This window comes from Coptis chinensis, chromosome 8 (genome assembly GCF_015680905.1).
Source record: "Coptis chinensis isolate HL-2020 chromosome 8, ASM1568090v1, whole genome shotgun sequence".
Lineage (NCBI taxonomy): Eukaryota > Viridiplantae > Streptophyta > Magnoliopsida > Ranunculales > Ranunculaceae > Coptis > Coptis chinensis.
The window spans coordinates 91419243-91440935 of NC_141463.1; the positions used below are offsets into that span (position 1 = coordinate 91419243).

Here is a 21693-nt window from a genome sequence, read left to right on the forward strand (position 1 = left end):
ATAAGGAAAGATATATATGATATATGAATAATATGATGAATTGTTTGTGATTTGAATCCTAGTATACATTGCTAATCAAAAAGTGGTGGTATTTTCTTTAGCCTTGCTGATTAGATCTTGAGCTTAATCATAGGAATAAAAGGATGTTAATATTTAACTTCTTTATTTAAACTGCCAAAGGTATTAGACTTACTAGGAATAAGCTTCTTTCCCAGCTTAAGATTTTGTAACCGATTTTTTATATTAAAAAAAGGGACGCCTAAACAAGATGGAAACAGGGCATTGTCTCCTTTGCAAGAAAATTCGTTCAATTTTCTCATTTTCTTCATTACAAGTTGTTGCTTTAATTGGTCATACGTTACACCTTACAGTACACTAAAGCATTTATGAAATATGCTGATGACACTTCTGAGAGAGCTGTACTGGAGTTGCGTTCAGATGATGATATTTTTTAATACAACATTGGAAACACAAACATACAGGCTAGAGATCATATTCCTGGCGTGTAGTTTGATATGGATTTGTTTGTGAGGATGGTATTCCTAGTGTATTTTGTCTAACACAATACTGTTGGATATTGAGTTTGAGTCATTGTGTTGTGATTTTCATTCTTCTGTCGTTTTTTTAAGAATATATGCTTTATTTCTAGTTTTTTTTAGCTCACTGAGGTTGTGGACAAGAGCGCTGAGATCATTTATTGTGCGACACAAGAGGTGGGAGGGACAATACAATATTTTTCATCGCCATATAGGTCATTCATCACAGCCCTCCCTTTCTGCAATCCGGATGGTTGGAAGATGGTGAGCCCTTTAGTTTCCTTTGTTAAACTGTAAGTCAATGTCTGATGGAGTGATGTATCTTACTTTTTTGCTTTTAGGTTCTGCTTTGCCCTTCACATATCAAGTGGCCTGGATGGATAGATGAGGGTAGGTTGAATCATATGATATATTATGCTATATGTACAAACTAGAAACAAAAGTACCTTACCCTTTCCCTTCCCTCTTATTTTCCTCTTTCATGCAGTTATAAATTCCAAACACTTCTTTCTGAGGGGACGACAGAATTGAGTGGTGATACAAGCTTTCTGGTGTTCCTTTATCTGCTTACTGCATTAACTTTTTTGAATTTCGAAGTGCAGTGAGTGAAATTCAATAGAGGACCGGATGTTGGAATTTGGATTATTCGGAGAGTAGACTTGGAATCTTGGAAGGTCTTTTGAAGGTGAAGTGGCTATTGTCTAAGTTGTCTGCTTTGAATTTTGCTATTCTAGGTCGTATGTTTTGCTTTCTTTACAATAATGAAGTGGATAAATATTGGGAAAATGACCAATGATGTAAGTAGCATCGAAGTTGTGTTGGATTTACAAATGCTTTTCCCCTCTTATACATAGTTATAGAATATGATCATGATCTTTATAACCCCATGCTCACAAGCAGTCATAATCACAATAATATAGTAACACACTAAGATAACTCCTGTTAAGTACAGAAACATCAAATGATTACAGCATCCAGTTGAGTAATCACTCTTCACAATGACATCGAAAATAACTTACAATCTTGTTCACTACACGAAAGGTTTAGCAGAAATAGTAGATGTTCTAGCGTCAAACACACAAATACTCTATCATAGAAGATTTGGACATCCAGCACGTTTTGATTACTGTATATACCGTCAAGCTCAATTGAACAACGACTTACACCAAGTTTCCATGTCTTCGAGTGGCCTGAACAACAGCTAAGAACATGTTAGTTGCTCTATTAACGCTTTGGTTGGCTCCTAAAAGGCAGGGTCTTTGAGCTAATTCACAGTGAAAGAGTCCAGTTATTATATCGTAATAATCCATATACTTCGCTGCATTCCGCACTTGTCACCTGCACAATGAGATTATGGAGGGATGAAATTACATCGTTGTGGATCAACAGATTAAGATAAATATATGAAAAAATTAGCAGTAGAGTTGCAGTTTCTTACCTTGTCGATCTATACCGCTAACTACAAGCTTGCATGAATCTTGTGTGAGTGAAACCTGTTCTGCTATGCTCTAGATGGATTTCATATTGCGGTATTGGAAGGACTGTTTCGAAAGCTTCAACAAGCAAAGCGACCTTCCTCTTCCGAGCAGGAGCAAGCTTGCTAACAGCCTTTCTCAGTGCATAATCCACCATCCACTCCTCTGCATTTCTCCTTTCATCCATCATTTGATGCCTGAGATCAACCGTTTCTGGATCTAGTTCGGGCTCCAAAGGCAGGAATCGGGGTCCCCGAGGGTTGAACTCCCGTGGCTCCTTGACGTCTATTACTGGTCTCTTGTTTCGGGTTGGTTTATAGGAATTGCTGTAATTTGTAGCACATTGTTGATCAAGATTACATTCTTCATTGGTAACTGTGGCCTTCTCAGTTCCTGCCCTGTCTTCTGCGTTGAGTTTCACGCCTTCAGTGCTGCAATCATCAATAGATTTTAGGTTGCTTCCTTCTGAACAACTGCGCTCATCAGAACATGTGTTGTAATTATTCTGTTCCTTCCCCTCTGGACAGCTCTCATAATCTTTCCCCTCTTCTGTTCCATCGCCAACATTTAGATCAGGAAATTCATTAGTCCGGTTGAGTTCTTTGTTTGTATCATCTTCTGCTTGGTAAATACCATGCTTCTCACCAGAGGTTGGTTCCGATTCCTCCTCCAATGCATACGCAACAGCATCTGAAGAGAACACAATGGGGATAAGGTCAGCTGTCTCAACTTTCACTTCAACATTTTCTTTTGTGTTTTCAGGTACGCCCTCATTGGAAGGAAGGAGATCCTGGGGACTTTGGCTTCTGGAAGTATTCAATTCGTCACTGCTAGCTTGATCTCCACCATCAAATTCTTTGTCAAAGTATTCATTTATTTCTGACTGAACAGCCTGCATATCTTCAATATCAGAAACTTCCTCATAGCACTCGCTGACAATATCATCTTGCTTTAAGGTTAGGTTGTCTTCAGTATCTGTAAACCCTTGTAAACAAGCAATGATTTGATCATGTTCATCACAAGTGATGATGGAACAATCAGCCTCATTACAAAGATGTGTGTCTACTTGTCCCTCCCCCAGTACAGGCTAGTGGCTTCAGATATTGAGTCGTCAATTTCAGATTCTGTTGATCCATCATCTTGAGTGGTACAATCTGCAAGACCACCGATCTCTGCTAGTGTATAACAGGGTAAATGGTCTTTATTTTCAACTTCCTCCTTCCATAGTTTTTCAGGGAAGAAAACTGGAGTATCCATTTCTTCCATGATAAAGTCAGTATAGTGGTCGATGTTGTCTTCAAAGTTCATGGAGGAGTGGGATGAATCATCTGGGAAACTTTCTGCATAACGTCCACCATCATCGTTCAAGTCCGTTTCAGCACTATCTTCAACTGGGTATAACCTGTTTTCAAGACCACAGGGATCAATAGAAAAATCTTTTTTCTCATCATTTCCATCACTGGTGTCTCTCCCTATTGATTTGATTGTATCATCTTGCGTTGGAGCATAAATTTCAACAAAGAAATCCAAGCCCTGATCTCCTGTCGAAGGAGAGACTGCTACGCCAGCCAAATCTTCTTCTTGAAGTGTAGGATTTTCATTAAAGATCATCTGTCCTATATCAATGTCTTTCTTTCCTTTCCCAGAAGATTTTCTGCTGATAGGGAAAGACTTCTGAGTTTCATACTCTTCTGCGTCCTCAGCAAGCGCCTTCTTGCTGATATGAAGTGCTTTAGTGGTGGCAACTGAGCATGGTGATGGCCGTTAAGCGAGCAGTAAGTATATGGGCAAACCTTCATAATTGAAGTTCCCTCAGATTCAGTTCCACCTGGGCGAAGCGCCACATATGTGGGGAACTTTGAATCTTTTAAAGTTGATGAACATGTAGCCTTTCTTACATCCTGGTCACTATACAAACCAACCCCGGAATTCTTCTTCATTGAAGGCCTTCCGGCTTTGGTACTAGATGCCTTTGTTAGAGTCCTCACAGGTTTCAAACTAGATGTTTTTGTTAAAGTCCTACCTGGTTTGTGACCAGGGACAGGAGATGGTTTCGACACAATCACTTCTGTCCTAGTTTCAGTAATAGTTTTAGAACCATGGGGACTTACCGACCGCTCTTTCCTTGCTATAGAACTGGTGGTAGACTTCATATAATTTGGTGATGCTTCCGGTGGCTTGACTGGAGGTGGCTTCTGTGGAGTCACAGCAGCAACCAACACATCGCTAGGAGGCTTTTCAGGCCGTGACTTTGCTCGTCTCATAGAATTTGATCTCAAGCTATCAAATTCTGATCGCTTGATCGACCTTGACTTCTTCATTATCTTCTTCAACTCTGGTCCTCCCTTGTTTTTTGTTTCATGATTTTGAGAGGTAGTAGATGGTTTGAGCGCAGTAGACCACTTCTCGGATTTAACGTGATTCTTTGAATCAGCTTGGATGCCAAGCTTGTCCGGGGCTTTTCTTTGGACCATCTCTGAAGATAGACAAGAAGAATCCTTGGTTTGAAGAAACCAGAAGACTTCTGAATGATATAGGAAGTATAACTTCCTTACAGATGGGAAGTTTAAGCTCTGAAAGAAAGGTAGTCCTGTTCTTGTTGTCTGAGATGAAAGTTGTACAAAGAAAGAAAGCAATGACGACCCAACAACTAGATATTCCAACTACAATATTTTCATTCAGTGGTGACCTCTTTCTTAACTTTCTTTATTGAAAGTTTCAAGCTATTGGACATATCAAATTTGAAAATTGTTTTTATATAGGAAGATGATATTGATTTGCCCTGTTGACTTTTCTGGAGCCCTGTCTGGTAAGTTTTGAATTGAAATTATGATATAAATGTATAAATGTTACAAATGTCTTCCAACGTGAAAATGCGGTTAGGAATATACTGCCCACCATTGTATAGGTGCGGTCTTACAAACACTGATGGGAAATCTGCAGTTTAGACGGGCTTATAGGAGAGCAAGTGTCTTCTAGTTTAGTTGGGAAAACGTTTGGGTGATGATATCAGAGGTTTGGGATCGAACCCCGCCAGCATTAAAGAGAAAGTCGGTAAAACTTTTGGGTGATGATACTAGGGGTCGAACCCCGCCAGCATCAAAGAAGTTACTAATCTCATTTAAAACAAGCTTGCTAATAAAAAAAAAAGTAGTACTAGGGGTAATTACCCTTGATACATAATTTAAAATGAAAATTACTCTTCACTTGCACTAGAGATGACATGATCTCATTATTAAGAATGATTTTTAATGGTTTAGTTAAAGGGGTTGTTGATACTTGATACAGCTTTACTTAATGGCTAGATGATCATTAACAAAATGATGCCTTGTTTGATAACTATGCTTAATTATAATATGTGGGGCTGCTTAGAATATAATAGAATGATACATATTTGTATGCTGAAAGGGTACCGACCAGTTAAAGTGGATGGAGAGATAGAGGAAGGCCAGGGGCTGTCACGCTTTGTAAAAGATAGGGCCATGGTCGGCATAGTGGGGCTTGCAATGGGACCCTTGTTTACCGTAATTGCAGGCTTACAACAGACGCTCCACTCCCTCTCTATGATGTCTTTACTTTTCAGCCTTTTACAATGGTTGAAACACAAATCCTTCAAAAACTCGGCTTAGTTGATTCCACCGGTTTTGTTCTATGAATGAATTTGAATATAGGTTGCCCACTTGTGTACATATATCAAAATGTACCCAAAACTGCAAAACATTGGTGTATATATAAAACTATTTTAATCCATATACTGAAAATATTTTCGGCACATATGCTCTTCAGGTTTTCTGATATGAATCTCCGACCTCTATCCATCTTTATGGTATAGGTTGTGGACGTACTGCTATATATTTGACACCTAAGCAAACTCATTATCATTGGTGCACTTTAAACAAAAAAAGGTGATTCCGATAGAGAACTCTTGGACTCGATCTTTGTTCTGGTTATTTAACAATTGTTTTCATGTTGATTGTTGAGTAACGTTATTTCTTTCGTAATGACTCGTGGTTATTCTTATATTTGATCATTTTTCAGAATAATCTTCCTGTAATATATGAACCTTGTATTGGAACTTCACCTTTTGATTGGAAAGTATACAAAAGATGATTGTGAAACAATCTCAAACGCATTATCGAAAAAAAACAGAAACAATCTCACACTCCCTCACTAACTCACTATTATGCCCTGCTGAGCTGAGCGTGCAGCTGAGCTCTCATGAGTAACTTCACCCTTAATCAAAGTTAATGTCGATGGGGCTTCTTGTGGTAATCCTGGCCCTTCAGGCTATGGTGTGTGTGTGCTTTAGAAATTATGAATGTGTGTTTCAAATTTCATTGCAACTATGCGATTGGGTCAATTGTACAAACATCATTCCATGAATGTTTAGCAATTCTAGGCAACGCGGTTCAGTATGCTATTAAGAGAAATGGGGAAGGTATGGGTGTAGTCGCGTTGACACCTGCGGTTAATGCTTTTGGAACTGAAGAAGGCTACCTTTCAGTGTATGGTGCTAATTCAAATGCATAAATCTTTTTAGACTACTGCAAATTGACTCCAGTTTGGACCAATTTCACAGCAGATCAATTGGCAAAGTAGCTAACAGATCGAAGACAATGATCAAAGAGACACCAATTGTAAAACCCCATGGATAACCAAATGGGAGGTTCCAAAGAACATGTTTATTATAGGTTTTGTTAAGTTCTTATAGTGCTACTGTGTGAGTAGACTGTAAGTAACTCCTCATGTACTCTCCTCCTCCCCCCCACAACCACCTTTATCAATACAAATTTTTACTTACCGAGAAAAAAAAAGTAACAAAGCCATGGAGCTATGGAAGGTCTAAAGCAAAACATTGCAGTGAGAAAGCCATCGTAGGCCATGGTCTAATATCTTGGAATGATGACTTCAAATTTCATCAAAACTATGCAGTTAGGTGCAATTGTACAAACATTTATGTGATTCCATGAACTTCTTTTTTCTAGGCAACGCGGTTCAGCTCGCAGCACTTAATGGGGACTCCAACCACATGTACGCGTTGGAGCTGGCCCAACACTCTCTTGAACTGAAGAAGGCTAGATCTTTCAGCTGCAGGTGCTAATTCAAACGCAGTAAATCCTTATTAATATTACGCACCCACAAAGTCGCACCTTCTGGTCAAACCAACCTAGCTAACTGATCGAAGACGCCAAAGAGACACCAACTTGAGACCCACTGCATCGTGAGTGTACATTCCAAACCGCCCATGCTGCGCTTGAGAATTGAGAATTTGAGATGCAATGTTCCATGAACTGGCAGGTTCTAATGTTCTATATATCCTCCCAAAACACCTGTATTTTATGTCTTTTTTGGCCAATCAACAATCTGTTTACGTCAAAGTATGGTCTAAAACTGCAAATTATTGGTCTAGACCCTAGATGACTGCTGGTGACTGGTGTTTTTTCCTTAAAAAAATTGGAAATGAAAGTAATTAAGCAAATTGTTTGTGTTGTTCCACCCCTGTGGTCTGTGGATGGCGAAGCAGACTGGATTTGATGTGTTCTTCACATCTATGGAAAATAGGGGTGGTTGATGTAGGGTCTCATGCATTATTATGACTAGCATAGCTCCAAACTTGATAAAAAGTTGTCTTTATATGCAGCCATGTGCTTGATGTGTTGGAATTGTTCTCAACTAAAATTGGCACAACTATTACAACGACACAGAATAAACGAAAATATAAGGAAATAAAAGAGCTTAAAGATTTTTTTACCCAACAAAAAAGATGTGTATCAGTGTATGCATCGTAGCAGGCCAACTATACGTCTATATTGACCTGAAATTATATATTATTAATAGTTGTTAATAAAATAGACAACCACCAATTAAAATTTTTGTGTCGCACTTTTACCTGTACAGAAATTTTTTGTTGCTTTTATCATTTTGGAGATTAAATTACAATGTGTTCGTTGATATATCCTAATTATGCACCATTAAACTTGAGGATGCATATCCAAGTAGACTATTCTCACATCACTCATGATGGACTTTGACATGGTTTAATCAACAAATCAACTCATCGTCCACTTTAGTTAGAACTTTATGAGGATGGAACCAGTCAGAAAATTGCATTGACAAATTGTTATTAGACCCCGGCCCTAATACATGGAGAGTTCATGTTCATTAATCATGAGCATGTGTGTTAGATGTCCATGAACATCACGTGTCACACACCACCTTAATGAGATTTGTTAAAAGATGCTGCACATATGGCCATATGGGCATTCCGCTATGGAACTTACCCGCATATATGTGGCGTGGCGTGGCCATCATTAACTGTTGATTTATATATAGTCACTAACCTAACAAAAGAATAAATTTGTGTGTGATATCAGCTAATGAGCTAAGATGCGAAATAATTGACAGAACACTTCCCTGATTATCTAGATTAGTTGGAGTATATATTGGCATATTGCCATTTTTTAGTGACAAGAGAAAATGTAGATTGATTGAGAAAATCTCCTCCAAATAATGGAGCAACTGTATACAAAAAGGAATTTTAACACCTTGTGAGTATCTGCTTTTTGTTTCCAGCACAGTTGCATGCAAAATTCACACACTTTAGCAATATATGTCCTCCAGCACAGTCGCACAGTTGTTTCCAATTATTATTAACTTATTTTGTCCTGATGTGTGGAATTAACTTCTATTGAAGGGAAAATTTGAGGAGATGACTGCAAGGAACTAAGAGAAGCCATCTTCAGTATATGCGGGGAGGTCCTCATACATTATACCAAAATCAAATTGTGCTCACTATTATGCTTGTAACAAAATAACCAGTTGGTGATTAGATATTTGAATCTACCGTTCTTCCTTGGGAAGTTACAAGTTGTCCAATGCCATATAACGGCCTTATTGATCGGAATGAACGCAATGGGCCAATGCATACTCGTCCAAGGTCCAGTTGCTTTCAATCAAAGACTAGTTTTGAGCATGTCCATTCCACAATTAGTTTGTCAAACAAAACCAAAAAGCAAAGGGAAATAGTGCAAAGGGTTTGACTTTAACAAAATAAAAACTAAAAAAAAACATTTTTGTCGTTTTGTGCAAACGGTATTTTCCACAGCTCATTTGGCTCACTCGCGTACACCTCATTACAAAGAAGATGTAGCCAGTGCGTGTTTTGCAACGTACAGCCATAGCACAGCATACAGGAATAACAGGAGCAACCTCCATATGTTTCTACACTACCTTATCTAACAGTCTGAGACTAACACCATTGAGGGCATCTCCAATGGGGGTGTAAAAACCGTCACCCCAAATATAAAAAAATCTCTCAATGGGGTCTTATACCGTAGGTAATAGTGTATAGCTAATAGAGAGGGTGGGAAATTCCCTCCTCGCTCTCCTTATAGTTAATAAAAGCCCGGCGACACTTAAACCGACGTCATGTATTAGCTAATAGAGGGTGGGAAATTCCCTCCGAATCTCGCCTTAGTTAATAAAAGCAACTTAAACCGCGTCCCGACAAATAATTTTCAAACGCCACTTGAAGTAAGGTTCCTTTCTAATTCTAAAGTAATTTTTAACTAGGGCGCCACTTGGAGTTTAAAATTCTAAAGTAATTTTTTAACTAGGACGTCCCAGTTTAAATTAAAGAGGGACGTCACTCCAAGTGACGTCCGAGTTTAAAATCTATTTTTTTTTACAATATTCCATTTGGGAGATAGAATGTGGATATTTATAAAATTTATACAATAATATATTAGAGATGTAAAATCCTAATGGCACCTACGCTGGATTGGAGATGCCCTGAGAAGAGAGACTCAGAAAATAATTAGGTCCATCATTTTCAGCAGAAATTGTTGTATGTTTGTTTGTTGGGCTTCAGAGGTCTAGTACTTGGATATGTCCTATGAAGATTGCCTCTACAATGGATCCCAACCCCGTACTGGGCTGGACCTGACCCAATTGATCACGGTACCACCATGATCAGACTCTGGTCTGTGAATTGGTTCTGGACGCTTCTCACTGACTCAAACTGCACATCGAAGGAGGTGTCAAGCAAAGGCAACAAAAAAACAAAAAAAATATAAATTTGAAACTCGATTAATTGGAGTTGTTGTAAACGAGCAGTGTAACGCGGAAGATCTTTATGTCAACCTCTTCTCCGTTTCTCTCACTGGCTCGTGGGCGGTTTGAAACACGGTTTAGTCCTCAAATATATTTTGTTTTGCCACGGCAAATCCACTCTCTACATACAAGGATCCAAATTTAGCCATGGGCATTTTTCGGCCCCCACGTTTTTGCTGCTGGTGCATTTGCCGCAATCCTACTATAGCCGAGAAATGGGGCAAAACTACTTGGCATATATATTTTTGTCTTTGTTTTTCACGTTTTTCGCAGTGCGAATTAGAAAATGCAAAGTATTTGAATCTTTTTTGGAGATTAGTAGTAAAAAGCATAACAATTTCTAGTCTCATTTTTTGCAGCACTAGAAAATAGGAATGATTTTTCATCAATAGAACTAGGGATTTCGAGATTAATGTATAGATGGAGAACTGGAGAAAGCTACCTATACTTCATTTATACATGCATTCATAGCGCCTAATAGTAAATAAAAGAAAGAGTCTTTTTGTTGTACGTCACACTATATTAGTGCGGTTTTTGAATTTAGTCACACGAAGTTCAAATATTTGATTTTAGTCACACTCTGTCAACAAGTCTGTCTCAAGCTGTTAGTCAACGTATTTGACTAAGTTTGATCGTATATATAAATAACTTTTTTTTTTCTTTTTTTTAGAAATAAACCAATCCATCATCACTCACCACCATACTTGAGGACAATATCAGTGGTCAAAAACAAATATTATCAATCTAGTCTAACAACTCGAATCTCTATGAATATCGAAAGTTTATTAAATTAGGGTACTCGATCAACAAACAAAACAGTCCAAGATTAATTCCGGATGATGATGGACCAGATCTTTGTTAGGAATTTGAATAAGTATTGTTATGCTACGTGTCTTAGTTAAGTTTAGTTGTTTTGTATTATGTAACTGAGTCCTAGTAGTTGTTTGTATAGTGGTCCACTACGTCCACTATGTTCAGTTATTTTCCTTCTTCAGCAGTTAGCTTGTATTTGGTTATAAGAACCAGAGACTTCATTGAATAATTAAGTTCTTTTGACATATCTTCTTCTTAGACTAACAGTGGTATCAGAGCCACCATATTTAAACAATTAGAGCCGAAGCTCTTCTCTGTAGAAAAAGAGTGAAGTAGAGAGTCTACTACTTGTTTGAGAGATGGCTACAGAGAGTTTCATTCAACCTTCCATTCCTCGTTTCGATGGTCATTATGACCATTGGAGCATGCTAATGGAGAATTCCTTCGATCAAAGGAATATTGGCATCTAGTTGAAACTTGATTAGCCGAACCAGCGAGTGAAGCTGCATTTCGGGCATTAACAGGGATCAAAAGAAGACGTTGGAAGAACAACGTCTTAAGGATTTAAAGGTGAAGAATTACCTTTTCCAAGCCATTGATAGTTCGATTTTGGAGACAATTCTTAGCAAAGATACCTCCAAGAAAATTTGGGATGAAATGAAGAAGAAGTATCAAGGTACTGCAAAGGTAAAACGTGCACATTTGCAAGCACTTCGTGGAGAATTTGAGACTCTTCGTATGCAATCGACAGAGTCTGTTTCTGATTATTTCTCCAAAGTCATGTACATTGCAAACAAGATGTGAATATATGGAGAGAAAATAGAAGACATCACTATAATCGAGAATATTCTTCGTTCAATGACGTCAAAGTTCGATTATGTGGTTTGTTCCATTGAGGAGTCCAAAGATCTGAATGCACTTTCTATTGATGAGTTGATGAGTTCATTGATAGTTCATGAGCAACGAATGAATCAGCATGTACCAATGGAACAAGCACTGCAATCGCAACTCACTGTTTCCACTCCATCTTTCGAAAATCCGGGACGCGGTCGGAAGAGGAAGAGGTAACCGAAGTAATCACTCTCCTCATCAAAATTCAAGAGATAATACCGCTTTGACTAGAGGGAGAGGCAAAGGGCGTGGCCATTACAGGGTCGGGCCATTATCGTAGAAGTGAGCAACATTCAAAGCCGATTGATAAGTCGAGATCGAATGTTATCATTGTGGAAGGTATGGACATTATCAATCAAATTGTTGGGCTAAATTGAATCTTCAAACAGTGAACCATCCAATTTTGCTGAAAAAGAAGATGATATTTCTCTTCTTATGGTTTGCAATACCACGAAGCATCTCATCAAAATATGTGGTACTTGGACACTGGGTCCAACAACTATATGTGTGGTGATAAATCCATATTTTCTAACATGGACGATTCTTTTCGTGCGTTGTCAAGTTTGGAGATAACTCTATTATTTGTCTTTGGGAAGAGGGTAATTTGTGAATATCCTAACTTCAAATAATTCTCAACAAATTATTTCAAATGTCTTTTATGTCCCAGGTTTGAAAAACAATTTATTGAGTGTTGGACAGTTGCAAGAAAAAGGTTATCAGATTATTATCAAGGAAGGAATGTGTTGTCTTGTGCATGCGACAAATAAAGGGTTAATTGTTGAGGTTCCTATGACAACAAACCGAATGTTTCCTATGTATATCAAGAGTGATATTCCTTGTTTTTCTGCCATGGTGAAAGACAAAAGCTGGATATGGCATCTTCGATATGGTCATTTAAATTTCAGTGGTTTAAGGACTCTACAGCAAAAATGTATGGTGACTGGTCTTCCGCAGATTGATCATGCCTCAGAAGTTTGTGAAAGTTGTGTTGTTAGTAAACAACACCGGGATCCATTTCCGAAGGGGAAAGCTTAGAGAGCCAAAAAGGTTTTGGAGTTGATTCATACTGATATTTGTGGGCCGATTAATCCATGTTCTAATGGCAATAAAAGGTACTTTATTACTTTTATTGACGATTTCACTCGGAAAACATGGGTTTATCGCTTGCGAAAAATCGAGAGCTTTTTTCCATATTTCAACAATATAAGGCCCTTGTTGAAAAGAAGTCGGACTTCCCATCAAAGTTCTTCGATCCGATCGTGGTGGTGAATATACTTCTCATGCCTTTGCCAATTTACGTGAGATAAATGGCATCAAGAGGCAACTCACTGCAGCCTATACACCGCAAAGAAAACGGTGTTGCAGAGAGGAAAAATCGCACAATTTTAGATATGGTGCGCTAATATGTTGAACACATCGTGTTCCCAAGACTTTCGGCACAAAACAGTTTTGTGGAGTATTCACATCTTGAATATGAGTCCTACAAAAGCTGTCCGTAACATGACACCCGGCGGCATGGAGTGGACGCAAACCAAGTGTTGATCACTTACGAATCTTTGGGTGCGTAGCATTTGCACATGTACCGGATGAAAAAGAAAGAAACCGGATGATAAAGGTCGGGAAGTGTGTTTTCCTTGGGGTTAGTGAGCGATCCAAAGGGTATAAGTTATATAACCCAATTTCTAAGAAGCTTCTCATCAGCCGTGATGTGATTTTTGATGAAGAAAAGACATGGAGGTGGTCTCTCACAAGTGCGCAAACATTCCCGTGAGTTTTGATGATGGAGTCAAGCTCTGCTCCAACCCATCTTGTTGGTGAAGAACACTCACCACACATTACCTTCTCAAGCTCACCAAGTCCTTCCGGACTTATAATGGGAACCCAAAGAGCCACCGATATCTTCTCTATCACGCCAAAGAAGTCCTTCAAACCAAGACACACAACCTGAATCTCCAAGAGCGGCAAAGGTCTCAACGTAATAGGAGCCTCCCAATATGGACGGCATACTATGAAATGAGCAAAATGGCTTATTGTGAGATGGATCCACTTGTTCATTATGCATTGTTTGCATATTGTGATCCCATTTCCTTTCAAGATGCGGAAAATGATCCTATTTGGCAAACAAGCTATGGATCTGCAGAGATTGCTGCAATTGAAAAAATAATACTTGGGAATTGATTGATCTTCCCAAAGGCCATAAATCAATTGGGGTTAAGTGGGTCTATAAGACCAAGTTGAATCTGCGATGGCGGCGTGTACAAGTACAAGGCACGCTTTGGTTGTCAAAGGCTATAAGCGGGAATATGGCATTGATTACAAAGAAGTGTTAGCTTTGTTGCCGGACATGATACCATCAGAATGGTACTTGCTTTGGCAGCTCAGAATTCATGGCCCCTCTTTCAATTGGATGTGAAATCAGCGTTTCTCCATGGCGATTTGAAAGAAGATGTCTATGTCGAACAACCTCCTGGTTATGTGAACAACGACAATGCGCAAAAGGTGTACAAGCTGAAAAAGGCACTATACGGATTAAAACAAGCGCCTAGAGCTTGGTATAGTCGCATCGATGCATACTTCTCTAAATCAGGTTTTCAAAAGTGTCCTTACGAACATACTCTCTTTATCAAGTTTGGAGCTGATGGAAAGTTTCTTCTAGTGTGCTTGTACGTGGATGACTTGATATATACAGGCAATGACAATGGGATGTTTGCTGAATTCAAACAGTCCATGATGTCCGAGTTTGATATGTCTGACCTTGGGCTAATGCACTACTTCCTTGGCATTGAAGTAGACCAATCTTCCGCTGGAATTTTCATGTCTCAAAGAAAATATGTTAGTGACATTTTGAACAGGTTTCATATGCAAGATTGCAACTCAGTTGGTACACCAACTGATTTTAGCTTGAAGCTAACTAAAGACTCTGGGGAAGAAAGTTGATAGCACTCAGTATAAGCAAATGGTTGGAAGTTTAATGTATTTAACAAAGAACAAGGCCCCGACATTATGCATGGTGTAAGTTTAATCGGTCGATACATGGAGCACCCTACGAGTTACACCTCCTTGCGGCCAAGAGAATCTTCGGTACTTGAAAGGTACTAGAGATTATGGTATCCTCTATAAGAAGGGAACAAGGTGCGGTATAATCGGTTTTACCGATAAGCGACATTTGTGACATTGATGACGAAAAAGCACATCCGGTCATGCTTTCATGCTTGGGTCGAGCCCATCTCATGGTCCTCCAAAAAGCAAGACATTGTCACTTTATCCACCAAAGCGAGAATATGTTGATGTCGCCTCTTGTGCTTGTCAAGCAAAGTGGTTTAGGAATGTTCTTTCACGAAATGCATTTTAAATATGATTGCGCCACTCCAGTTTATTGCGACAACAGTTCTACAATTAAGCTTTCAAAAAATCTTGTTCTCCATGGCCGCAGTAAACACATTGATGTGAGATTTCATTTCTTACGAAATCTCATCGAGTCCCAGACAATTGATCTCATCCATTGCCGCAGTGAAGATCAAGTTGCAGATATTCTAACAAAGCCCCTCAAACATGAACCTTTTGTAAAGTTGCGTAGCTTGCTTGGTGTATGCTCCATGGCTAATCCAGTTTGAGGGAGGGAATTGTGATGATGGTGTTGTATCTTTCTAAGCTGATTGTTAGCAGCACAATTCAGCTTAAGGGATCTTCCCCTGAAAAACAGAATTTCTTCTCAAACATTCCACCTCTTCAAAATAAATTGAGCTGGAATCTCTTCGACGTCATACCGCAGAAAAATCTTCAAAAGATGAGCGCAAGGTATACCCATAAACTTGAAATACTTACATTCACACTCAGCCTCCAGGGTTATTCTATCAAAACTCACTTTCCAAACATTGGTATTCTGAGGCTTTCTTGATTTCAAGAAATAAGTTCCATTTCCGTTCCTGTCAACCACCTCTTTAACAACTTTGTAGTAGTTTCTTGCATTTTCCACCTGAAACTTAAATTTATTAAAAACATTTATTGTGTACACTTTGCCAGCATGCTTCAAAAAGAACTCGTTTCTACCCACATTGCGACATTTATGTTCAGTGTTGTAATCAAAGTCTCTTTCATGCTTGGCAATCAATCCCAAACTTCTTTCGTTACCATGAACAAATTGCATGAGAGTAGTCGTCGAACTAACAAAGTTATCATAATAAGAGTTCATTGATTCACTCGGTCCAGTTGTGTTCATTCCAACAAAGAAGGTGTCTAAGTGATAAACCCGAACCCAATTTCTTCTTAACTCATACATTTCATTCAACCAACTATGCTCCACCAAATCGTATTTTACCATCAATGTAGGCCACTTTCTTTCAGACTCATCTATCTTATAGGATTTAAGAATGAAATTTAGCTATGTCGCAAATGTGTTATTTTTATGGTAGACATGCCCCAACTTCTCTGAAAATTTATTTGAAACATGCCAAAAACAATGGCGATGTCGTGTAGAGGGGAATACCTTAGCAATCGCTCCAATCATTGCCCTGTCTTGATCAGTGAGAATCGAAGTTAAAGGGCGACCACCCATAGCCGCAAGCCATGTCTGAAATAACCACACAAATGTTTCCTCAGTCTCATCAAGCAATACTGCACACCCAAATTGAATGGATTGCAAATGGTGGTTGACACCAGTAAAAGGAGCAAAAGGCATTTCATAAATATTAGTCCGGTAAGTTGTATCGAAAGATACAACATCTCCAAAGTATTCGTACTGCACCCGAGACCGTCCTTCAATCCAAAAAAAATTAACTTCAGTACCACTTGGATCTAGTTGAACAGCGTAGTAGAATTGAGGATTTTCTGCGCTCTTTTGTTTAAAGTAATCAAGTACAGCCATTGCGACATTTTCTTTTGGTTTCTTTCTTGTGGCAGAATAGTTTTGACACATCTTTGAAGTAAGCCCAATTGCATCTCCAAATAAAACTGATGCAACTTTTGCCACTGGTAAACCCTCATTATCAAAAATCTCTGTCAGGTTCTTTGCTGCTTTTGGCATAGATTTATTCGACCTCATTGAACCCCTCTTGTACGGAGAAACCAAGCCATGACTATGGTTGTTTTCAACCAATGTAACTATGTATATATTGTCGAGTTTTTTCTTTGCCAATCTCATTCTTGCTCTACAATCACACCTGACAGTCGAAGTGTTTCTTGATGTTCCTGACACTCCAATAGACACATCTTCTTTCTTGTTATGGATCCCCTCAATGAAACGGACCAAGAGACCACTAGAAGGTACATCCACATGTGATTGTCTCTTAACTGCACTCCTAACACGCAGCGTTTCAAATCCCCATTGTCGACCATACTCTTTGTAGTATTTCTTCGCTTCCTCCTCAACCTGTTAAAACGACATCCCTACATACGGTGCTTCTAACAATTGTATGTCTTCATTTGTGGCTTCAATTGGAGAAGAATCCACTAGTACTGAATCGGGAACATCGGAAGCTCCATTCAAAGTCATTTCTAGTACCAAAAAAAAAAACAAATAATTAAATAGAGAAATGGAGGTGAGTACAACTTAGAAAAAACATACAATCAGTTCATCAAGGACACGATTTTTAGAGCCTGAAAACCTCATTGGATTGAATGGCTAACTACCCTATTGGACTCGATGAGTTCCAGCGAAGGCAGAATGATGTAAAATGCTTAACATATATACCATGTGCAATTTCTTGCTACACAAATTCGGCAGAATGATGTAAAATGCTTAACATATATACCATGTGCAATTTCTTGCTACACAAATTCTCATCAGTACGTAATGTTCAGCTAGACAACTATTGGTCCAAATTTGTTAGAATAATTTAGTGTATTTTCTTAGATCAAAGATACAGCATGGGTCTTCCTCTAGTTTCCTTCATAATGGTCATTTTGATAGTTACAACGCATCGTCTTTTACAGCAGGGGACGACTATACATATATATATTATGGTTGGATAACTAACGAAACAAGAAATACTTACGATGGGAGTCTGCCTAACAACCTTTATGATGGGAGTCAAAAAAATAAAACGAGATTTCCTCGAGAAGAAGAAGAAAGAGTTTTTTTTTGGGTGAAAAAGCTACAAAGAAGAAAAATGGGTTTTTTCTTTTTTTTTTTTCTTTTGCAAAACAAAATGACATTTTCGCTCCTTTCAATTCATTTGTTTGGTTTTTTAGATGTAGATCTGGTGGTCAGATTCTGTTTGATCTGATGGTTGGCTAGGTATGTCAAGATAGTATGTTAGAATAGTATATCGACGTAGCCGGCCCGTATATCCGATATATATATATATATATATATATACTAGCTTGTAGGCCCGTGCATATGCACCGACTCTTTTGAAAATATTTAGATTTTTTTTAGAAAATTGAGACTACCGTTTTAGTCCCTAACCCGTTTTAATTTTCTAATAAATTGTTTTAAATAAAGTTTTAATTAAATTTTAAAAACCCGTTTTTTCAATTGGGAGATATCCTGTTTTAATAGAAGAATAATTCTCGTTTTAATTAGATATGCTAGATTTTCTCTTTTCAATGGGGGAGGAATTCTCATTTTAATAGGAAAATTATTCCCGCTTTAATTAGAAGTGTTAGAATTATAATAATAAAAAAAATCTCATTTTTCAAATAGGAGATAAATTCCCGTTTTAATAGGAGATGACGTGGAATTTTAATAGAGCTCGAAAAATACTCCTTGTGGGAGCTTTAATATTAAGATATAGATATATATATATATATATATATACACACACACTCGATCAACGTACGGTCAAATCTAGTCAAATACGTTGACTAACAGCTTAAGACTGACGGACTGTGACTAAAATCAAATATTTGAACTTCGTGTAACTAAACTCAAAACCGCACTAATATAGTGTGACGTACTACAAAAAATCCCTAAAAGAAATTTGAGGTGATTTCCTCACCAAGCGTCCAAGCACCAAGCCACCAACCACATGAAGATTGAAGACAGGTATCTAAGCAGCCTTAAACATTTGAAAAATCTAGGTGTTTTATTTTGGGTGATCTTTGACATACCCAACAAAACACTCTCGTACCCCAACTTTAAAATAAATTAATTAAATGATTTTAGACACATTTAGCTTCCTAAATTATCCTTCTTTTTTATTAGGCGTACCCAAGATATTTATTAACTAAAACAAGTCATTTACTCTACGTGATTCAGTTATAGAAGAAAAAGACCGTGTTTTTTTTTCTTCTTCTCCAATAACCTCTTATTTTTTATCTCATCAATAAACATGCAAACACCCACTTTTGATTTGAATCAATCATACAAAAGTAATGAGGATGAATACCAACCGAATGAGAATGAAGAAAAAAATTCAAAATCAAATTTTGACGAATAGGAGAACGCAGAAGACTATTTGGATTGCGGGTGAAGACCGGGTGATGGGTCAAAGGTTTTTTATACACTCCTGCCAATGAGCCAAACATTTGCCACGCCACACCTGAAAATAAAGAAACCTCTGAAGCTAGTTTAACGTTAAGATTTAACGGAGCATATGAATTTCGAATAATGAGTATGCCACTTTGACTTGTGTTTCTAGGCATACTCTCTGATTTTTAGTAAAAGATTAAGTGAAGTATATGAATGAAGTACACTTTAGTACTATCCAGTTACGCGACTTCTTCAAGAATTCAAGTGATCATGCACAACTATTGCTTACTATTCCCAGATGGAGAATTAGAGTCTTCAATTGCTGCATTATATTTTTATAATAGAGTTCTTGTAGCTCTACTTGTTCTGATGAATCTTCTGTTGGAGTTATGCTGATTGGAGCTATTCAACATCTCTAGGATTATGTTCTTGCTGATTTCAATTCGTCTTCAACACTATAGAAGAAAGCAACAATGTGATGCAGTGTTTGCCTGCTTTGATAGGCAACTTAGTGTGCTCTTATAAGTTTTAGACTAGTTGTGTTGACATGCAACTTTTCCAAGTGTTTAATAAGTTTTGTGCCAACATTCCGGTAGGCACCAAAGTTCATCATGTTTTTGATGGGGGAAAGTTTGGTCAATAATTTCATGTCTCTTGGAGCTGATGAACCTGAAGAGATAAATGCAAATCATAAGAAAAGTGCAATCGCATCATCATGTTCCCAGCAGTCCAATATAAGTAGCTTATTAGCAGAAACTAGGGATGATAATGTCAACACGACAGAAAGGCTAAATCAAGGATTCATGCAGTATGGATGTTCACATTACCGACGAAGGTGCCAAATTAGAGCACCGTGCTGCAATGAGATTTTTGACTGTCGTCATTGTCATAATGAGGCAAAGAACAATATAAATATTGAAGGGAAGCTTAGACATGACCTTCCACGCCATGAAGTTCAACAAGTCATTTGTTCACTTTGTGGCACTGAACAAAAGCAGGTAGGGCAAGTTTGTGTCAACTGCGGTGTTTGTATGGGTAAATACTTCTGCAAAACTTGCAAATTCTATGATGATGATACATCAAGAAGTCAGTACCACTGTAACGGCTGTGGGATTTGCAGAATTGGAGGGCATGAGAGTTTTTTCCATTGTTACAAGTGTGGTTGTTGTTACTCGGTGCATCTAAAGAATAGCCATCCTCGTGTGGAAGGGGCAATGCATCATGATTGCCCAGTTTGCTTTGAGTATCTATTCGAGTCGAGAAAAGATATAACTGTCATGCCATGTGGACATACCATTCACATGAACTGCTTGAAAGAGATGCGACAACACTTGCAGTATGCCTGTCCCCTTTGCTCCAAATCTGTCTATGATATGTCCAAGGTGTGGGAGAAGCTTGACATGGAAATTGCTGCGATACCAATGCCTGAATCATATCATGATAAAAAGGTTTGGATTTTGTGCAACGACTGTGGAGCAACCTTAGAAGTTCAGTTTCATGTGGTGGCTCATAAATGCTTGAGTTGCAATTCCTATAATACTCGTCAAACCAGAGGCTTTTAATTCAAGATGACTGATTTCTCAATTGCTTTCTTTATCTTTCATTTTGTTCCCTTCTGGAGTTTGCCCTCCTTTTGAAGTAGGAGAGGAGACGGCAGCTATTTGACCAAAAAAAACGGAGACAACAGCTGTGAATCCTTATTTACCTTCTATTATAAAACATGTTGCTGATGGAAGGTTACAGTATAAAACATGTGTCGTAATTTTGTTTTTCTTTTTTTTAATTTTTTTGCCCTTATGGGAAATACCTGTAATACCCTGAACTCTAGCATTTTCAAAATCTTAGCATTTCCTTCTTTAAATTATTACATGAAGGCTTTTATAGAATTTTCTTGTGCTAGTTTTAATATATCATATTGAATGAGTGCATATATTTTACCCTGTAGACTTGATAAGAACAGTGAGTACACAAGTGGTTTGGGTCAGGTGAGAGAAGTGTTGTTAAAGAGAGTTAAACTAGTCAAGACTATGACTAGAGTCTTAATAACTTAGGACTCTCAGAACTTAACTCAAAAAGTGGGATAACTATAAAGGGTCGTGCATACAGGGAGTGGTTAGAGGAAATATAGGGTGAGAGAATATTTAAAGAAGAACAAAATATTGTCGATGATTAAGAGGGTCGATATTCAAATGACTCACAACAAAAAATAGGTGTTAGGAATCTCTTGGGTGTTGATTGGCGATTATTGGAAGTACACAAGGACTGCTAGTGGGGTATTCACTGTAAGATTTGAATTACTCAAGCTACCATTGTCAGCACTACTTATAGGCGTCTGAAGTCGTCTTTCTAGTGTTTTTGTATCAATTGCTTGTGCTAAGAGGTGAGTTCTACCTTTTTTCTAACTTAAATTGTTAAGTTTGCAATTCTAGTTTTTGGTACAAGAACTCTGACTTTT

General features: G+C 38.1%; 2 protein-coding genes, 1 long non-coding RNA gene and 2 pseudogenes across 3 annotated transcripts; 3 read left to right on the forward strand and 2 right to left on the reverse strand.

The window, feature by feature from the left end:
• The first annotated feature begins 181 nt into the window (after positions 1-181).
• LOC147484311 (uncharacterized) lies at positions 182-7564 on the forward strand. Its single transcript, XR_015205654.1, has 4 exons — positions 182-800; positions 878-926; positions 1024-1221; positions 6997-7564. It is a non-coding gene; the product is annotated as an uncharacterized LOC147484311 (long non-coding RNA).
• LOC147484312 (Plant calmodulin-binding protein-like protein) lies at positions 1440-4726 on the reverse strand. Its single transcript, XM_086576276.1, has 4 exons — positions 3633-4726; positions 3224-3591; positions 1975-3098; positions 1440-1874 (listed from the first exon to the last, which is right to left on the reverse strand). The coding sequence occupies exons 1-3, from the start codon at positions 4483-4485 to the stop codon at positions 1992-1994; spliced, it is 2328 nt and encodes a 775-aa protein (XP_086432402.1). The 5' UTR covers positions 4486-4726; the 3' UTR covers positions 1440-1874; positions 1975-1991.
• Positions 7565-10984: 3420 nt separating the features above from the next.
• Positions 10985-12862, forward strand: LOC147484313 (uncharacterized; annotated as a pseudogene).
• Positions 12863-15539: 2677 nt separating this feature from the next.
• Positions 15540-17318, reverse strand: LOC147484314 (protein FAR1-RELATED SEQUENCE 5-like). The gene is made up of 3 exons (XM_086579738.1): positions 17283-17318; positions 16314-17195; positions 15540-16181 (listed from the first exon to the last, which is right to left on the reverse strand). The coding sequence occupies exons 1-3, from the start codon at positions 17316-17318 to the stop codon at positions 15540-15542; spliced, it is 1560 nt and encodes a 519-aa protein (XP_086435864.1).
• Positions 17319-19814: 2496 nt separating this feature from the next.
• LOC147484315 (putative E3 ubiquitin-protein ligase RZFP34 pseudogene) lies at positions 19815-20815 on the forward strand (annotated as a pseudogene).
• The last annotated feature ends 878 nt before the right edge of the window (positions 20816-21693 follow it).